Below are 19,447 nucleotides of genomic sequence, written 5' to 3'. Positions count from 1 at the left end.
CGGGTGGTATGGTTAGATGGCATTCTCTGAAAGTCAGATTCTGTTTAGTAGGAACAGGAATTCAGTACACATCTAACAAGGTCCTCTTCTGAATTTCTCAGCAGAATCGCAGTGTCCTCCTTTACTTTTCTTTGAGGTAAATATTCAGCCAACTCTTTTTAAAAATATATATTTATTGATTTCAGAGAGGAAGGGAGAGGGAGATAGAAACATCAATGATGAGGGAATCATTGATTGGCTGCCTCCTGCACGCCCCCTACTGGGGATCAAGCCTGCAACCTGGGCATGTGCCCTTGGCCAGAATTGAACCCGGGACCCTTCAGTCTGCAGGCCGATGCTCTATCCACTGAGCCAACCAGCTAGGGCTTCAGCCAACTCTTTAAAAATGTTTTTTTCTATTAATTTCAGAGAAAAAGGGAGAGGGATAGCAAGATAGAAACTTCAGTGATGAGAATCATTGATCAGCTGCCTTCTGCACGCCCCCACGGGGGATCGAGCCCCAAACCCAGGCATGTGCCCTGGCCAGGAGTCAAACCGTAACCTCCTGGTTCATAGGTTGATGCTCAACCACTGAGCCATACCAGCCAGGCAGCCAACTCTTATTTAGGACTTCACTGGCAGTGTTGAGTGAAAATGTTTATGTTCACTTATGCTTTCTCTCCCCTGCCCTAGGAGAGATCAGTAGTCCACATTTACCTTTATTTCTACTGATTGTAAAACAATTCCATTCTTGTTGAGCATCTTATTTTCAGGAACACATTTTTGTAAATAGATTAGATTTTCTTTTTGCATTTTCTTTTTTTTTTTTAGTAGCATTGTTTTGTTGTCTTCTAGTTGCACATTCATATTCTTAGTTCAGGATCCTATACCTATTAGTAGTAATAAACAGTAATGAACTGAACAAATGGACATTTCCAATGCTCCTCAGTGCCTTTTTCCGTCAGTACTCCTCTCTGAGGGACCGGGGGCACATTTTGAAAACTCTGTACCTCAGTTTCCTTAACTGTAAAATGGTCTTATTAATAGAACCTACCCTCCCCCCCAGGGCTGTTGTGGATTAAATGAGTTAATCTGTTGTACGGTGCATGGCCCAATGTCACACAACAGATGCTTCTTGCTGTTATTTTATCATCACATCATCAAATTTGGAAGCAGCTGTACTGTAGTGGGCACAGCATTGGATCTGGAGTTGGCTGTGGCATTAGCTGTGTGCTCTTTGGCACGTCATCTCCCCCCTCTGAGTTTCAGTTTGTCTTTATTTATTAAAACATCTTTTAAAATCCTCACCAGAGGTTATGTTTTTATTGATTTTTGAGAGAGGGAGAGAGAGTGATCAATGTACCCTTCAGTACATGGGGTGATGCTCCAACTGAGCCACACCTGCCAGGGCTTAGTTTGTCTTTAAAAATTTCCCAATTTTCCCTGTTAGAACTGGTGTGAGGACTGAGTTAGTATCTGTACAGCATGTGATGAACAGGTTGGGGTTGTAGGGGGCTTTACTTGGGTGCCTCCTGGTAAGAGTGAGGGCTGTAGGACCCTGGCCACCTCCTGGCGGGGACATTGCGTGCATGCCAGTGGCCACCAGGGGGCGGTGGCTGACCGCAGAGGGAGCCCTGGAAGCGGCAGAGCCTGCACAAGATATGCTGGAATTTTACAGCATCAAAATGATGAGATTCAGGCTCTCCATCCTGGGCCCCTGCACCTGAGGGGAAGAGATCTGGAGCACATGGCAGGCAGTAGGGGAGAGCAAACTCAGCATAAATCGGGGACACCCAGTGTAATGCCGAGGAGCCCAGCAGCTTCGTGAACAAAGCAGCCTTTTCCACAACTTTTTATTTTTAAAAATTTAAAAAGAAATGTTTTAAAACTGTACAATCAGCCCTAGCCAGTTTGGCTCGGTGGATAGAGCGTCAACCTGCAGACTGAAGGGTCCCGGGTTCAATTCTGGTCAAGGGCACATGCCTGTGTTGTGGGCTTGATCCCCAGTGGGGGGCGTGCAGGAGGCAGCTGATCAATGATTCTCTCTCATCATTGATGTTCCTATCTCTCTCTCTCCCTCTTCCTTCCTCTCTGAAATCAGTAAAAACATTTTTTTTAAACTGTACAATCAACAGACACCCTTATACCTTTCATCTTGATTCACCAATTGTCAATATACTTTGCCAGATTATTTATACACAGATTTTATTTTTATTTTTTGGCTGAACCAAAAATTTGAGTTACTTGCAGACATTCTGACACTTTGCTCCAGATTCTCCAGTCTGCATCTCCTAAGAACAAGGACATTCTCCCATGCAGTCACAATGCCAGAATCATAGCTAAGAAACTCAACATGATAGTATTATATACAGTTTCATATTCAAATTTTCCCAATTTCCCCGGTCATATCCTGTATAGCTATAGTTTTGTTTGTGATCGAGCATGCAATCAGTGTTCACCTAACTCTCTTTCATGACGGTTTTGAAGAGTCCAGGCAAGTTATCTTGTACAAGATCCCACAATCTGAATTTGTCCTATGTTTTTTAAATTTTTAAATTTTCATAATCTAATTATGATTAGATTCAGATAAGTCACTTTTGGTAAAACATTGCAGAGACCATGTTACCTATTTCCCATTACACCATAATAGGAGGCCCATCGGGTAGGTTTGTACCATCCTGGTGACACTGAGTTTGATCGGGGTATTACATGTGACAGTTTTCTCTCCCCACCAAAAAACTGAATTAGATCAGGACACTATAAGAAGCAACAAGCAGCCCAACTGGTGTGGCTCAATGGTTGAGAGTTGGTCTCTGAACCAGGAAGTCACAGTTTGATTCCAGTGAGGGAATATGCTCAGGTTGCGGGCTCCATCCCTAGTCAAGGGTGTGTAGGAGGCAGCTATCAATGTTTCTATTTCTCTACCCCCTCACCCCCTTCTCTGAAATCAATAAAAATATTTTTTTTAAAAAAGAAGATAAAGAAGCAACAAGCTGAATCCAGGATGTGAGACAAATAGCCTAGTTTCTCCAATAATTCGATGGAATGGGGCTACAAAGAAGAAAAGACTTCTTGAATAAAAGAGACTTATGAAACATAATGGCCAAATACATTGGATTGACCTTGTTTAAATCCTTATTTGAATAAGCTAATTGTAAAAAGACGTATTTGAGACAATTGGGGAAATTTTAGCTTTAGATGGTAGAAAGAAATTACTTTCCATCTCCGGCTGCTGCCATGTCTGCCCACCTGCAATGAATGGTCCTAGGAAACTGCTCCAGCTCCCTGATCAAGAGGAACAAGCAGAGGTACAGCACTGAACCCAATAACGGGGAGGCCTGCAACACCTTTCACTACAGCGGGCTGATTCACCACAAGATGGGGGCATGGAGCCTGCGGCCCATGGCAGAGGTGTGGTGATTGTCATGAAGTGGAGATCCAGCCAGCCAAAGCCAGCCACCCTGAGCAGCATCCGGCACATGGTCCAGAAGAACAGGTATCACCCGGTTCTGTGTATGGTCGCTGTCTTCAGGGCCAGCACCATCCTGCACAGCCAGAAGCCTGGGAGGGGAAGAAGAAGTGGGCCCAGCCACCAAGAGCACCTGAGCACTCCCTCCCCCCAAAGCAATAAAGGTATCAGCCAACTTCCCTTTAAAAAACTGATAATGTCATTGGGTGTAATAATGGCATGATTATTATTTTTCAACATTATATTAATAAATTGTAATATATTCATATAGAGGAATATTATACAGCAGTGAAAAGAATGAAGTAGAGCCTCATAGATCACACTAGATAAATCTCAGAAATAGAGAAAAAAAGCAAATTATAGAATGATATAATTGCTATACCAATGATATATATTTATTGATATATATGATATATTTTGACATATGTAATAATACATTATGATATAAGATTTGCTTTTGCATATATATTTTATATATTTAAAATCTGAAAAACAGTGCTAGAGATTGTTTATGGATACACACATATGGACTAAATATAAAGCCATGTAAAGGAATGATTAACACTGTATTCAGTGAGTGATGTTTAGGGCAGAAAAGAGTGTTGGAATAGGGAAAGGAACATAGGAGGCTTCAACAATAGCTGTTAGAGTTTTATTAGGGTAGATTGTGGTTAAATTAATTATGTTATTATCTTTTCTTGTGTATACCTGAGATTATGTCACAATTTTTAAAAATATGTTATTGATTTTAGAGAGTGTGGAAGGGAGAGGGGGAGAGAGAGAAAGAGAAACATCCATGTGAGAGAGAAACATCGACCAGCTGTCTCCTGTATGCACCCCAACTGGGGACCGAACTCGCAGTCTGGGCATATTCCTTGACTGGGAATCAAACCAGCAACCTCTGGGTGCATGGAACAATGCTCAACCAACTGAGCCACACCAGCCAGGGCTCACAAATTTTTTTTAAATATAGTTTCTTAAAGAAGAAAAAGCTTTAATTTTTCAAGCAACTACTAGATTCAAAAAGCTTAACATATGTTATCTACTTTAATGCTCACCTTGAAAGCAACTGCAGGTACAGCTGAGAAGATGGCGGACTCCTGTCCTCAAAAACCATTGTAACATCTCAGTGCAGTCAGGGTTTTTATCAGGATGAAGAGGGGAAGCAGAACAAAGGAATCAGGGGAGGGATTGTGGACGTGCAGGGATGGGGGGGTAGTTATTCTGGTCAGCTTCAGGGGGGGAGGGAGAGGAGTCAGGTTAGAGTAACAAGCTAGGTTCAACACCTACTAGGATTAAAATAAGTCGTGTATAGCATAGTCCTTCCCCATTACAACCTCACTTTTTAAATCCTCTGCCACCACTCTGCCCTTTGTACACTTCACTCATACTAACTTCCCTGCTGCCTTTTCTGTTTTTTAATTAATTTTGAGAGAGAGGAGAGAGAAAATATCAACTTGTTGTTCCAGTTATCTCTCCATTCATTGGTTGGTTCTTGTCTGTGCCCTGACGGGAGATTGAACCCACAGCCTTGGAGTATCAGGATGATGCTCTAACCAACTGAGCTACCCGGCCAGGGCTTGCCTGTTGTTGTTTTTCAAAAAGCTGGACTCAGTCCTACCATGGGACCTTTGCACTTGCTGTTCCCTCCACCTGGAGTATTTTTTCCCATGAAGAGCATGGTTTCCTCACTCAACTCCTTCAAGTATTGCTCAAATAAGAACTTTTCAGCAAAGCCTTCCTAGATTAGCCTGTCTCTCCTACCTTGTTCTACTTTTTCACCATAGCAGTTGTCTCCTTCTGACATATCATATAATTTACTGACTTCCTATGTTTGCTGTCTGTCTCCCCCGGTAGTATGTAAACTCCATCCGAGTAGAGATTTTTCTCTGTTATATTCACTGCTGTATTACCAACACCTCAAGTATTTGGCACATAGCATAGGCACTTAATACATATTTGGCGAATGAATGAAAATGTTGTATTACTGCATTACAAATTACCTCAAAACTTAACAGCTTAAACCATAAACTATTCTCTCATACCGTTTCTGAGGGTCATGAGTCTAGGGGATGCTCAGCTCAGTTTCCAGCTCAGGTTCCCTATGAGACCGAAGTCAAGCTGTTGGCCTGAGCTGTGGTCATCTCAAAGCTGAACTGGGCCTACAGAACCCACTTCCAAGCTCACAAATATGGTTGTTAGTAGACGACGTCAGGTCCTCACTGTCTCTTGGCCAGGAGCCTCAGTTCTCAGCCACATGGGCCTCTCTTCACAGGGCTGCCTCCCGCAGTAGCTGGCTCCCCCAACGTGATCAGAGAGAGAAAACAAAAGCACTCAAGCAAAGGCTACAATCTTTCTTACCTAATCACAAAATGACAGACCATCTGTGGTAGATAAAATAATGATGGCCCCTCAAAGATGTTCATGTCCTGTATGTCCTAATCCCTATTTTTTTATTTTTATTTTTTATGTCCTTATCTCGAGAGCCTGTGAGTATGATACCTTACATGGCAAAGGGACCTTGGAGATGTGATTAAGGATTTTGAGATGATGGAGTGTCTTGGATTGTCCACATGGGCCCAATGTAATCACAAGAGTCCCTAAGGCAAAGAAGGGGAAGGAGGCAGGTTAGTTAGTGACCTAAGAAAGGCGAGGTGATAGTGGAAACAGGTTGGAGTGATGCACTTTGAAGACAGAAGGGACCAGAGCTGAGGAATGCAGGTGGCCTCTACAATTTGTAAAAGACAAGGAAACATTCTCCCCTGCAGTCTCCAGAAGGGACATAGCCCTATCCTCACCTTGATTTTGGCCTAGTGAGACCCATTTACATGTCTGACCTCCAGGACGGCAAGATTATAGATTTGTGCTGTTTTAAGCCATTAAGTTTGTGGTGATTTGTTACAGCAGGAATAGGAAATGATTACACCATCCCTTCTGTAATATATTGCATTGGGAGAAGTGACTCAACCCACGTTCACAGGGTATGAATACCAGGGCACCGTTACTGGGAAGCACTATAGAGGCTGCCTACCACAATGAATAGATTATTAACTTCACTTGAGAGACAGGTAGATGGAGACTCAGAGGAGTAAAGTAACTTGCCTGAGGTCATAGAGCTAATAATTGTAGAATCAGTTCCATCTGATAGAGTAAATTCCAAACTCTTAATAAATAACTACAAAGTCCTATCTGATCTGGGGCCTGTCTCTCTCTATAATCTCAGACACCAAGTTTATCCCCACCCCAGGGCATTTAAAACACTCCAAGACATCACTCTTCGGGGGCTGGCTTATTCTCATCTTGCAGGTCTCAGTTCAAATACAAGTATTCCCTGATAATCCCCTGACTTTTATCTCTTTATCTTATTTTAGGTTTTTTGTTTGTTTGTTTGTTTGTTTTAAAATATATTTTATTGATTTTTTACAGAGAGGAAGAGAGAGAGGTAGAGAGTTAGAAACATCGATGAGAGAGAAACATCGATCAGCTGCCTCCTGCACATCCCCCACTGGGGAAGTGCCCGCAACCCAGGTACATGCCCTTGACCGGGATCGAACCTGGGACCTTTCAGTCCGCAGGCCGACGCTCTATCCACTGAGCCAAACCGGTTTCGGCTTATTTTAGTTTTTCTATTTTATTTAGTGTTCCTTTACTGTCCATCTGTTCCTACTGCTCCACCCCTCACTCATGAGGGCAGGGGCTTCACTTTTTAAATCCCCTGCTACCATTCTGCCCTTTGTACACTCCACTCATACTAACTTCCCTGCTGCCTTTTCTGTTTTTTAATTAATTTTGAGAGAGAAAATATCAACTTGTTGTTCCAGTTATCTATCCATTCATTGGTTGGTTCTTGTCTGTGACCTGACAGGAGATTGAACCCACAACCTTGGAGTATCAGGATGATGCTCTAACCAACTGAGCTACCCGGCCAGGGCCACCATTATTGGCACATAGCAGGTACTAAGTCTTTACTGAATGAATGAATGAATGAATGAATGAATGCATAGGGAGGTAAAATACTTGAAAACAATTTTTTAATTCGCTTCTCTGAACATCTTGAAATAACAGATCTTACTTGGCAGACTTTATGACGATTAAAATGAAGAAATGAAAGAAGTCACAAGGCCTAGAGTTACAGGCTATATTTTGAAAGAAATGAGAGTTTCCATTCTCCCACCATGACTAGCCTGGGCCTGGGGGTGTTCACAGGGCTCTGCACTCTAAGAGCTCTTTATCTCCAGGGAAGGGAGAACACTGGCAGGAGGGTGAGCAATCCACCAGTACCTGTATTTGAATAATAACTAAGCCTTTTTTTCCCAGGCTGGTTCAGCTGGTTCCCACATCTTACCCTGCAGGCAAAATCCTTTTCTACTTAGCCAGGAACCAGAACTCTCTGAAGATCCTGCAGGTCAGCCACATGTTGAATGAGGCTATATTAGGCAGAGAGAGCAAGACTTGATTAGGAAGACTGAGTTCTTGTGATCTTGGACAAAGAACCTATTTTCTCAATCTTTTCCCCTCTTTTTTGGGTGGGAGGGGAGGAACTTGAGTGCAGAGAATTGAATAATCACGTCATTTTGCAGCCCACACTCATAGTTGGTTGGGGCAACTACCCCGATCTGGTTTTATTAATTCACTCACTCATTTATTTCTTTGTATCCCTGCCTTGCACTCCCATTACTCTACTCCCCCACTCTTTTTAATAAATACCTTTGAATTTGTGTGTAGCTTTGTCAAATATGTAGTGCTGTTTCATGTGAATGTGACTTAATTTTTTAATTAAAGGGTGCCCTACTATAGATCGCTTTCTGTCTCTTAGTGTGGAAGCCAGCCTCCACCATAGCCCCCAGTGGGCCTCCTGGTATTCACATCTTTGAGCAGTCCCTTCTCGCCCTGAATAGAGCTGATCGTACTCAACAAATAAGATATTGCTGGGATAACAGTGTGCAGTTTCCATGGCCAGGTGATAAAAGACATTGCAAACTCCCCTTTGCTCTCTCTTGGATCACCCACTCTAGGGGAAGTCAGCTGCCTTGTTGTGAGGACACTGAAGCCACCCGATGGAGAGGTTCAAGAGGAACAGAGGTCTCCTGCCAATAGTTAGCACCAACTTGCCAGCGCGTAAGTGAACCATCTTGAATGATTCTCCTGCCCCAGTCAAACCTTCAGATGACAGCAGCTCCAGTGACATCTACACTGTAACCTCATGACAGATCCCAAACCAGAACCACTCAGTCAAGCCATTCCCAAATTCCTGACCCAGGGGAACTCTGTGAGATAATGAATGCTTATCTTTATTTTAAGTCATTAAGTTTTGGGGTAATTTGTTACCCAGCAACAGATAACTGATACTTACATTTGCATTTAGCTATATATGGTGTAGATCTATCCAAATTTCTTTGCATTTGTCTAATTCAGGAGACAGCAAAATTTCACTGTAAAGAGCTAGATAGAAAATATTTTAGGTTTACAGGAATATGGTTGCCATTGCAACAATCCAACTCTGCTGTTGTAATGATACTGTTGTAATGAGCTAATTATTAATAGTAGGAAAGGAGCAAAGGGAATGCCAAGCATTGTAGGCATGTTCCCTGCAAAACAAGGGGACTGGACAAAGGGAAGATAGACATATGCCCAGTAAAGCTGGGATGACTAGGGAAGGTGCTTTCTGTCAGTCACACCTGAGGATAGAGGTGGTTGGCCAGAATGGACGTAGTGGACTGCAAGCCTGAGAAGATTTGTGATATTTAATTCCCTAACCAAAGAAACTTGCTCTCTTTTTTTTAAAAAAAATAGATATTTTTATTGATTTTAGAAAGGAAGGGAGAGGGAGAGATAGAAACATTGATGAGAGAGAAACATCAGTTGGCTGCCTCCTACACACACTTTTGTGGGAATTGAGCCTGCAACCTAGGCATATGCCCTGACTGGGAATCAAACCGTGACCTCCTGGATCATAGGTCAACATGTAACCACTGAACCGCACTGGCCAGGCGAAACTTGCTCTCTTATGCTCTTGGCTCTCTTGGTTCCTCTTGGCACGCTTGACTGATGGCTCATACTTGGCTTCCTGGCTTTCGTCCACATGGCCCACAGCTTTGTGGACCACACACACAATGGACTACACCTAGCCTGATGCTGAACTTAACCTGACTCTAACATGGAAAGGAAACTCTGGACACTAGCATTGGTTCTAGCTTTACTGAAACCCCAGCTATGCTTCTTCTATGACTGGACTAAGAGAAATGGGACTTTGGAAACCCAGGGGTGTGATTCCACAGAGATAAACCTTTCTACCATATCTCATTCTCCCCTGAGGGCCTCCAGAAATGTTTATTCCAGAGGTAGACCCAGGACCTCACTTCCACTGATAACAGAAGCACAAAAGTAACCACAGATAATACACAAACGAATGAGCATGGCTGTGTTGTAATAAAACTTTGTGGATGCTGAAATTGGAATTTCATGTAATTTTCATGTGTCACAAAATATTCTTTTGATTTCCCCCCAACCATTTAATAATGTAAAGTCACCCAGCTGGTGTGGCTCAGTAGTTGAATGTCGACCTATGAACCAGGAGGTCATGGTTCAATTCCCAGTTGGGGCACATGCCTGGGTTGTGGGCTCGCTCCCCAGTGTAGCACGTAGTAGGCAGCCGATCAATGACTCTCTCATCACTGATGTTTCTATCTCTCTCCATCTCCATTCTTCTCTGAAATCGATTAAAAAAAATTTTTTTTAAATATAGTCATTTTCAGCTCAAGAGCCAAGCTGTACAAAAGCAGGCAGCAAGTCAAATTTGGCCCACAGGCCTTGGTTTGTTGACCTTGTTCTATTTCATTGTTTTGAACTGCTGCATAATTATTCCATAATGTGATTTTACCATTATTTTACATATTTATTTCCCCAGTGAGGGGCATCCAGTTTATCTCCTCCTCCCAGCTACCACAGACAGCAGCTGCAGTGAACGCCCTTGGCTGTGTGGGAAGGTTGCTGGGTCTACACTCACCAGTGGTGCATGCGAGCCCCATTTGCTCCACCAACACTTGATATTGTCCAACTTCCTAATGTTGCCAATCCGTGAATTGGTATTTCCTCTTTGTTTTGGCTTGCATTTCCCTCATAACCAATGCATTTGAACATCTCTTTGCATACTAATTAATATACAGCTAGGTTTCCTCTCTAAATTGCCTATTCATGTTCTTCACCCATTTTTCTATTAGATGATTCTGACCTTTTCTTATTAGGGAGACTTCCTCTTCTGGGCCTCAGTTTCCCCATGTGCACCGTAGTTGCCTATAGAGCTTTCCTGAGATGCCATCCCTGTTTCTGAAATCCCTACAGCCATGTTTCAAATACAGAGAGTCCTTGGGTTAGGTCAGACTTGACGTAGGTCGTTTCGTGGTTACATCGCCGTCTCCCATTTATTTATTTAAAAAAAAAAAAGTTCCGTCATTTCGACATATGTACATATGTGCTTTATGTTTTTATTACTTATTTACCACAAGTAAAGGTCAGGAATTATTATCTTTATTTTAAATCTTTTTTTTACCGTTTCACTTCATTACTGCTGTGTATGTGCTCCATGTGAGTGATGTAGGTGCTTTTGTAGGTGGGTTCCGACTTACGGCGAAAATCGCAGTTACATCGCGCCGTAGGGACGGCTCTCCCACTTAACCCGAGGACCTACTGTACTGAGAAGTGGCCCGTGGTGGGGTTTTTACCTATATTATCTCATTTTAGAAATCCTGGCCCTGGCCGAGTTGCTTAGTTAATTGGAGCGCCGTCCCATACACCAAAAAGTTGCGGGTTCGATTTCCGGTCAGGGCACATACCTAGACTAGATTGTAGGTTGATCCCAGTTGGGGCTCGTGCGGGAGGCAAGTGATAGATGTTTCTCTCTCACATCAATGTTTCTACCCCCCCCCCCCCCCAATTAATAAAATATACTTGGGTGAGGATTTAAAAAAAGAAATTCCACTTTTATTTGGGGGTTATAACTGAGCCTTGGTTTTGGGAGGTTGATTATCAGTCCAGCACCACTGTGGCAGATCATGGGATGGAGCAGATGTCCAAGCTGGGTTCCATTAGGAAGAGCTTGAACTACAAATCAGAAAAAGACAGAAAACAACACTTCACCTGGGGTGAATTGGAAATGATGTTTCTAAGTGAGAAGATAAGACACTGGAGAAAATGAGGCCTTCTCTTCATAGCTTGCACAAGTGAATTTAGTTGTAAACCTTTTTGAAAGGCAGTTTGGCTGGTATGTGCCAAAAGCCTTTAGCACCTGTACACCCTGTGACTCAGCAATTCCCTAGACATTTGTCCTGAGGTAATCAAAGGCAAGGAGAAAAGGGTTTGGGGGGTGGGGTGGGGAATCACACTGAAATACCCCCTGCAGGGATGGAATACTCCATCTGTGTCTTTTTTTTTTTTCTTTTCTCTATCTGTGTCTTAAGAACACTGTTCTGCAGAAGGATTTCTAATGCTATGGAAAGATGTTTATAATTCAGTTAACATGAGATCCATGTTATAAAATAGTGGTTACAGAGTGGTCTCGTTTTTGTAAGGAAAAACATACATGAATAAAGAGCACTGGGGAGATGTACTGAGTGCTTAATGTGTGCCATGCACTGGTTTTAGTGCGCTACAGCCTCATGCAATTCCCACACAATTCTGTCAGTAGGAGCTATTATAATTCTCGTTTCACAGGTGAAGAAACTGAGGTCAGAGGTGAAATGAGCCGTCTCGGGTGGTAAGTGATAGAGCTGGGAGTTGAACCCAGGTGGCTGGCTCCAGAGCAACCCCAAAACACTCCCATGGCCACCTCCATGTTCAGACCTAAAGAATGAGACTGAGTGGCCCTTATTTCCTTTTTCTGTATTTTCTGATTTTTCTACATTTATTTATTTATTTATTTAACCTTTGTTTTGTTAATCCTCACCTGAAGATATTTTCCATTGATATTTAGAGAGCATGGAAGGGAGGGGGAAAGACAGAGAGGACAATATCAATGTGAGAGAGACACATAGATTGGTTGCCTCCCACATGTGCCCCACCAGGGTCAGGGATCAAGCCTACAACCCAGATACGTGCCCTTGACGGGAGTCGAACTCGGGACCCTTCAGTCCACAGGCTGATGCTCTATCCACTGAGCTAAACTGGGAAGGGCTACAATTAACTATTTTAAATATATATATATATATTTTATTGATTTCAGAGAGTAAGAGAGAGAGAGAAACAGCAATGATGAGAGAGACTCATTGATTGGTCACCTCCTGCATACCTCATACTGGGGATTGAGCCCGCAACCTGTGCATGTGCCTTGACTGGAATTGAACCGTGAGCTCCTGGTTCATAGGTCAACACTCAACCATTGGGCTACAATTAACTATTTTTAAAGAGCATCCTCCACTCCAGGCGCATTGAAGTGGTTGGTGCTTTTGGAAATATGACAGTGCAGGGAGGCTGTGGATTGGGTTGTTGTGAGGAGAAGAAACAGGAATGATTTGGAGCTTTGCTCACCTCACACTCTGTCCTAGCCCCAAACCCTCTTTTCATTCTCAAACATATTAAGGAAATCAAAGGTCAGATATTAGTTGTATGACTTTAGATTGGTTCTTCACTCTTTCTGAGCCTTTTTTCTGGTATGTCATATGGGCCACATTTCTAGAGAAACCTCCTAGTCCTCCTTCCCCTCATTCATAGTGAGGCATAGGGAGGGGAAGCCTTGCTCTGTGGTCCTGGGAAGGAAAGGAGGGAGGACTGGGAGGAGCTGGGAGGAGGAAGCTGGATAGGGAATGGAGCAGGGAGGGACAGGTCTGGGAAGGAGTTTCCTCCTGTCTCTCCTCTCCCTGGGACTGTGAGGAATGACTCTCCATTTCCTGTTGTAATTCTGGGAAGGTCTGTGCTATGGTGAGTACTGGACAGGGAGTCCAAAGACCTAGATTTCACGCACACCTCACCATTGGTTACCTGTGTCCCAGAGCAAATCAGTCTGTTCTTTGAACGTTGGCTTTCTCAGCAGTTAGGAGTTAATGCCTGGCTGTTTGTGAAGCAGCAAGAGGAAAGGTACTTTGTGAAAAGCTAAACAACTATATGTTATGTCAACATGCTAACAGTACACATACTATTGTTTCTTTTTAACAGCTTTAAAAAAAATCTTCATTGTTGAAAGTATTACATAAGTCCCTCTTCTTCCCCCATTGACCCCCGTCTAGCCTGCCCTCAGCCCCTCCTCCCCCTTCACCCTATTGTCTGTGTCCATGGGTTATGCACATATGCATACAAATTCTTTATTGATCTCTTCCCACCCACCCCCGCCGTTCCTCTGACAGTTCCTCTGACATTTCGTAGTCTGTTCTGTGCTTCTATGTTTCTGGATCTATTTTATTCATCAGTTTATTTTGTTCATTAGATTCCACATATGTGAGATTCTGTGATACTTGTCTCTCTCTCTCTCTCTCTCTCTCTCTCTCTCTCTCTCTCTCTCTCTCTCTCTCTCTCTTTTTGTTTGAAAACTGAGTTGCTGCCTTTCTTCTCTGTGTGGGTTTTTTTTTTTTAAATAATTCTTTATTGTTGAAAGTATTACATCTGTCCCCCCATCTTCCCCCCATTGACCCCTTCCAGGCCCTCACTGCCCCATTGCCTATGGCCATGGGCCATGCATATATACATACAATGTTCTTGGTTGATTACTTCCCGTTCTCCTTCCCCTGCCTTCCCTCTGAGATTCTGCACTCTGAGATTCTGCACTCTGTTCCGTGCTTCCATGTCTCTGAATCCCCTCGGTTTGTAAGTTTATTTTGTTACTTAGATTACACATATGAGTGAGATCATGTGATACTTGTCTTTCTCTGGCTGACTTATTTCACTTAGCATGATACTCTCCAGGTCCCTCTATACCTTCTCAACCGGTTAGAGATTTTTCTTTTGTACTGCTGCATGGTGTAAATGTACCACAGATTTTTTATCCACTCATCTTCTGATGGGCACTTGGGCTGTTTCCAGATCTTAGCTATTGTAAATTGTGCTGCTATGAACATAGGGGTGAATACATTCTTTCTGATTGGTGATTTGGGTTTTTTAGGATATATTCCTAGAAGTGGGATCACTGGGTCAAATGGCCATTCTATATTTAATTTTTTGAGGAAACTCGATACTGTTTTCCATAATGGCTGCACCATTCTGCATTCCCACCAGCAGTTTACCAAGGTTCTTTTTTTCCCACATCCTCACCAGCACTTGTCATTTGTTGATTTGTTGATGGTAGCCATTCTGACAGGTGTGAGGTGATATCTCATTGTCGTTTTAATTTAATCTCTCTGATGATCAGTGACTTTGAGTTTTTTTCATATGTCTCTTGGCCATCTGTATGTCCTCTTTGGAGAAGTGTCTATTTAGGTCCTTTGCCCATTTTTTAATTGGATTGTTTGTCTTCCTTTTGTTAAGTTGTATGAGTTCCTTATATATTTTGGATATTAACCCTTTATTAGATGTATCATTGCCAAATATTTAACAGCTTTTTTTGACATATAATTCACGTATTACCCAATTCACCCATTTAAAGTGTATACTTCAGCAAGTTTTAGTATATTCACAGAGTTGTGTAACCATCACCACAATTTTAGAACATTTTCTTCCATGCCCCAAAGAAACCCTATTCCCTTTAGCTATGGCTGTCATCCCTCTCCCCAGTCTTCTTAGCTCCTCAGCCCTAGGCAATGACTCCTCTACTTTCTGTTCCTATAGATGTGCTTATTCTGGACATTTTGTAACAGTGGAATCACACAAGGTGCCATATTTTTCTCTGACTTCCTTTACTTAGGAAGTGTGTTTTTGTTGTTGTTGTTAATTCTCACCTGAGGATATTTTTCCCCTTGATTTTTACTAGGTGTACCAGTTAATAATTCGGATTTTGTAATCAAAGAAAACACGATAATTTCAAGAGAAACATCAAAATTTGCTTTATTCAAAGTAATGTCCATCGCTAGCTACGCATTTCCCCCATCTTTCAGGTAATTTGTGGATACCGTCCCAATAGAACTTTTCTTGTTTTGAGGCAAACCATTCAGAGACCCAGTTGTCCACGTCTTTGTACGTTTTGAAGTGCTGCTCAGAAAGTGCGTGTGCCGTTGATCGGAACAAGTGATAATCCAAAGGAGCAAGGCCTGGTGAATACAGGGGCGGGTTAATACTTCCCAGGCAAGATCTTTGTGTCTTTAACTGGTTTTGAAGTGTGTGATGGTGCGTCATCATGAAGCAAAATAATTTGCTGTGTTTTCTGGCACATTCTGGTCGTTTCATGATCAAAGCGTGGTTCAAACTGATTATTTGTTGTCGGTAGTGATCAGTATTAATGGTTTCACCTGGTAGAAGCTCATAACACACCACACCTTCCTGATGCCACCAAACGCAGAGCATTGTCTTCTTTTCCAAAGCGATTGGGCCTTGCAGTCAATGTTGATGGTTGACCTGGATCAACCCATGATTTTGTGCATTTGGGATTCTCAAAATAAATCCACTTTTCATCACCAGTCACAATTCAAGGCAAAAAAGACTTTCTTTTGTGCCGTTGGAGCAACATTTCACTGATGACTTTTCGGTTTTCCATTTCTCTTTCGTTCAGTTGATGTGGTATCCATTTTCCTTCCTTTAAAATCTTTCCCATTGCTTGTAAATGATCGGAAATTGTTTTCTGAGTAACATTTAATCTTTCTGCAAGTTGTTTTTGAGTTTGACATGCATCTTCATCCAATAATGCTTGTAATTGTTGGTCTTCAAACTTTTTCGGTTGACCTGGACATTCTTTGTCTTTCACATCGAAATCATCGCTTTTTAAAAATATATATATTTTATTGATTTTTTACAGAGAGGAAGGGAGAGGGATAGAGAGATGGAAACATCAATGAGAGAGAAACATCCAAACATCCAATCAGCTGCCTCCTGCACACTCCCCACTGGGTATGTGCCCGCAACCAAGGTACATGCCCTTGACCAGAATCGAACCTGGGACCCTTGAATCCGCAGGCTGATGCTCTATCCATTGAGCCAAATCGGTTAGGGCCTAAATCATCACTTTTAAAGCGTATAAACTAGAGTTCTCAAGTATCTTGAGATGGAGCATGTTCACCATAAGCTTCCCAAAGTATACGATAACTTTCAGCAGCACTTTACTTCAAAATAAAGTAATGAATTAAAACTTCCCGCAAATGCTCTTTTTTTTGGCATGAAATTCGACATTTTTAAGTGTAAAAATATCTATGAAAATTTGACATATGAAGTTTTGAAGCATGTTGTCAATACAACAAAATAGCATACATATCAAATTGCATATATATCATATGTGTAACTCCATCTACTGAAAAAAAATCCGAATTATTAACCGTTACACCTAGTATTAATCCTGCAGGGGATCAAACCTGCAACCCAGGTATGTGCCCTTGACTGGGAATTAAACCATGACCCTAAAGTTCCAATGAAACTTTATTTGTGGACACTGTAATCTGACTTCCATGTAAAATTTTCATTCCTTTTTTATAGCTGAACAATATTCCATTGTATGGATATACCACATTTTGTTTATCCATTCATCAGCTGAACATTTGTATTTTTCTTCTACTTTTGGGCTATTATGAGTAGTGCAGCTGTAACTTTGATATGCACATTTTATATGGACATATATTTTCTTTTTTAATTAATTAATTAATTAATTAATTAATTTTTGTTTGTTAATCCTCACCTGAGGATATTTTTCCATTGATTTTCTGGAAGAATGGAAGAGAGAGGGAAAGAGAAAGACATAGAAACATCGATGTGAGAGAGAGACACATCAGTTGGTTGCCTCCTGCATGAGCCCTACCAGGGCCCGGTCTGGGGAGGAGCCTGCAACGGAGGTATGCATGCCCTTGACCGGGATTGAACCTAGGATCCTTTGGTCCACAAGCAGATACTCTATCCACTGAGCCAAACTGGCTAGGGCTATATTTTATTTTTTTAAAAAATATTATTTTACTAGAGGCCCAGTACATGAAATCCGTGCATGGCGGGGTGGGGCGGGGGGGGTCCCTCAGCCTGGCCTGCAATGACACCAGCATCCCTCACCCTGGCCTCCGGCCAGAGGCCCCGCCAGAATTAAACCTGTGACCCTTCAGCCCACAGGCTGACACTCTATCCACTGAGCCAAACGGGCTAGGGCTCATTGATGTTTCTATCTTTATGTCCCTCTCCCTTCCTCTCTCTGAAATCAATGAAAACATTAAAAAATAAAATAAAATGCAGTATGAATGGAGTCTGAGAGGAGTTGCCAAGGTGGGAGGGCTTCTGAAACCCATTTATATTATTTCCCCCCAAAATTTGGAAGGCATTTTCTTAAAGCCTCAGAAGTGATGGGCTGTAAAAAAAATCTTTTCTCTATTGTGGGAGAGATGGAGGGGATCCTGATTGCAATTATTTTCGGGGTCTGTCTTCTCTGAGAACGGGGAAGATTTTCTGTTCTCCTGCTGCTGCTCTAGGCCCCCCAGAATTGCTTTTGCAGCAACACCCCTTCTGTAGGGGACTCATGATGGGTTAAGGCTGTGTTTTGGATGCCAAGCAGATTAGAAAGCTTCAGCAAGAACCTGGGAGAGACATGTGAGGGGGACATCCTGGCAACACAAGTAACTGATCAGTTCTGATTTTCTTTCCAGCAGCAATGGCTCCCACCTTTCCTCCTACAACTGGTCACTACCATGTCCCCTACCAAAGGTGGGGCGAAACCCAAGTGGGCTGGCATGGGGAGACATACTGCCTGGTTGGTGGCTACCGATCCTACGGGGATGCTCCTTTGGCCACCCCAGCAAAGGTGGAGGCAGAGAAGCCAGTCCCCAGAAGAGCACAGAAGAGGCATCGTCCTGTGGAATGGTCAAACAAAGACCTCGGTTGCCCCAGCCCCAAAATTCCACGATTGGAGCATGATAGCAAGAGGCTGACCCCACAGAAGCTGACCCCAACAAAGGTGGAGGCAGAGAAGCCAGTCCCCAGACGAGCACTCAAGCGATGTCGCCCTGCGGACGGGTTAGATGAAGACCTTGGTTGCTCCAGCCCCAAAATTCGACGACTGGAGCAGGGTGGCTAGAGGCTGACCCCACAGAAGCCTGCTGGCTGAGGCACTCTGTGGAGAGGACAAATGTTTAATGGCCTAAGACAGTGAATGCCTTCTCCTTCAGGGACCCCCACTGCCCACCACTGGTGATTACAACCTGAGCCATTCTGTCTGTGCCTTCCTCGGCCAGGAGTCCTCTTCCATACTAAACAGACAAGGGCAAGGAGCCTCAGAAACGGAGGTTTCCAATGGGAGGCTGCTCTGAGCATCCCAGGGATGAAGTGGACCCTGCAGAAAACCTGATGGTCCTCTGCTCAACCCTCTAGAGTCCCTTCTTGGGCAGAAGAAAGAGAAGTCTGCCCTCTGTGAGCCCAGTAGGATCCAGGAGCAAAGAGGGGATGCAGCGTGACCTTAGCAGGGGCCCACCCCGTCTACCAGATGGGCTCCTTCCCTGAGTCACTGCCAGCAGCCACCAGCACAAACTGGGAGGCTTCTTGAAACTGAAAGAAGCAGCCTGTGATACCCCAGGGAACCTTCAGTCTGGGGTCCCAGGAATGGAATAGGCAGACTTAGGAAGTCCTGCTTCCTGGAAAGTGTTAGGACTATAGGACAACGTAATCCTTCACTGCCCTTTGTAGGCTTACCACCATAGGAGGACAGTGACCAGGAAGACTTGTCCAACTTCCTGCCACAGGAGGACCAAGACCAGGAAAACTTGCTGGACATCATCTAAAGGGTTAAAACTGGCCTAAAAACACCTCACATCCGCATTCCGTTGGGATTCTAAGCCATCAACTCAGCCCCAAGGCCCACTGACTGACGACAAGAGCTTCCCGCCAGTGACTGCATATACCAGGTAGGGATGAAACTCCAGCTGCTGGTGCTGCCACCATCGACCCAGTGGCCTCTTGGTTCAGTGC

At 43.2% G+C, this 19,447-nt stretch overlaps 1 protein-coding gene and 1 pseudogene across 1 annotated transcript; both read left to right on the top strand.

Annotated features, from left to right (window-relative positions):
* Positions 1 to 3,216: 3,216 nt before the first annotated feature.
* LOC118674767 lies at positions 3,217 to 10,412 on the top strand (annotated as a pseudogene).
* Positions 10,413 to 18,137: 7,725 nt separating this feature from the next.
* DPEP2NB (DPEP2 neighbor) lies at positions 18,138 to 18,560 on the top strand. Its single transcript, XM_036345811.1, has one exon. It carries the CDS (start codon positions 18,138 to 18,140, stop codon positions 18,558 to 18,560), a length of 423 nt encoding a protein of 140 aa, XP_036201704.1.
* The last annotated feature ends 887 nt before the right edge of the window (positions 18,561 to 19,447 follow it).

Source organism: Myotis myotis, unplaced genomic scaffold (assembly GCF_014108235.1).
Source record: "Myotis myotis isolate mMyoMyo1 unplaced genomic scaffold, mMyoMyo1.p scaffold_m19_p_19, whole genome shotgun sequence".
NCBI lineage: Eukaryota > Metazoa > Chordata > Mammalia > Chiroptera > Vespertilionidae > Myotis > Myotis myotis.
This window is presented reverse-complemented; position numbering and strand designations above follow the sequence as displayed.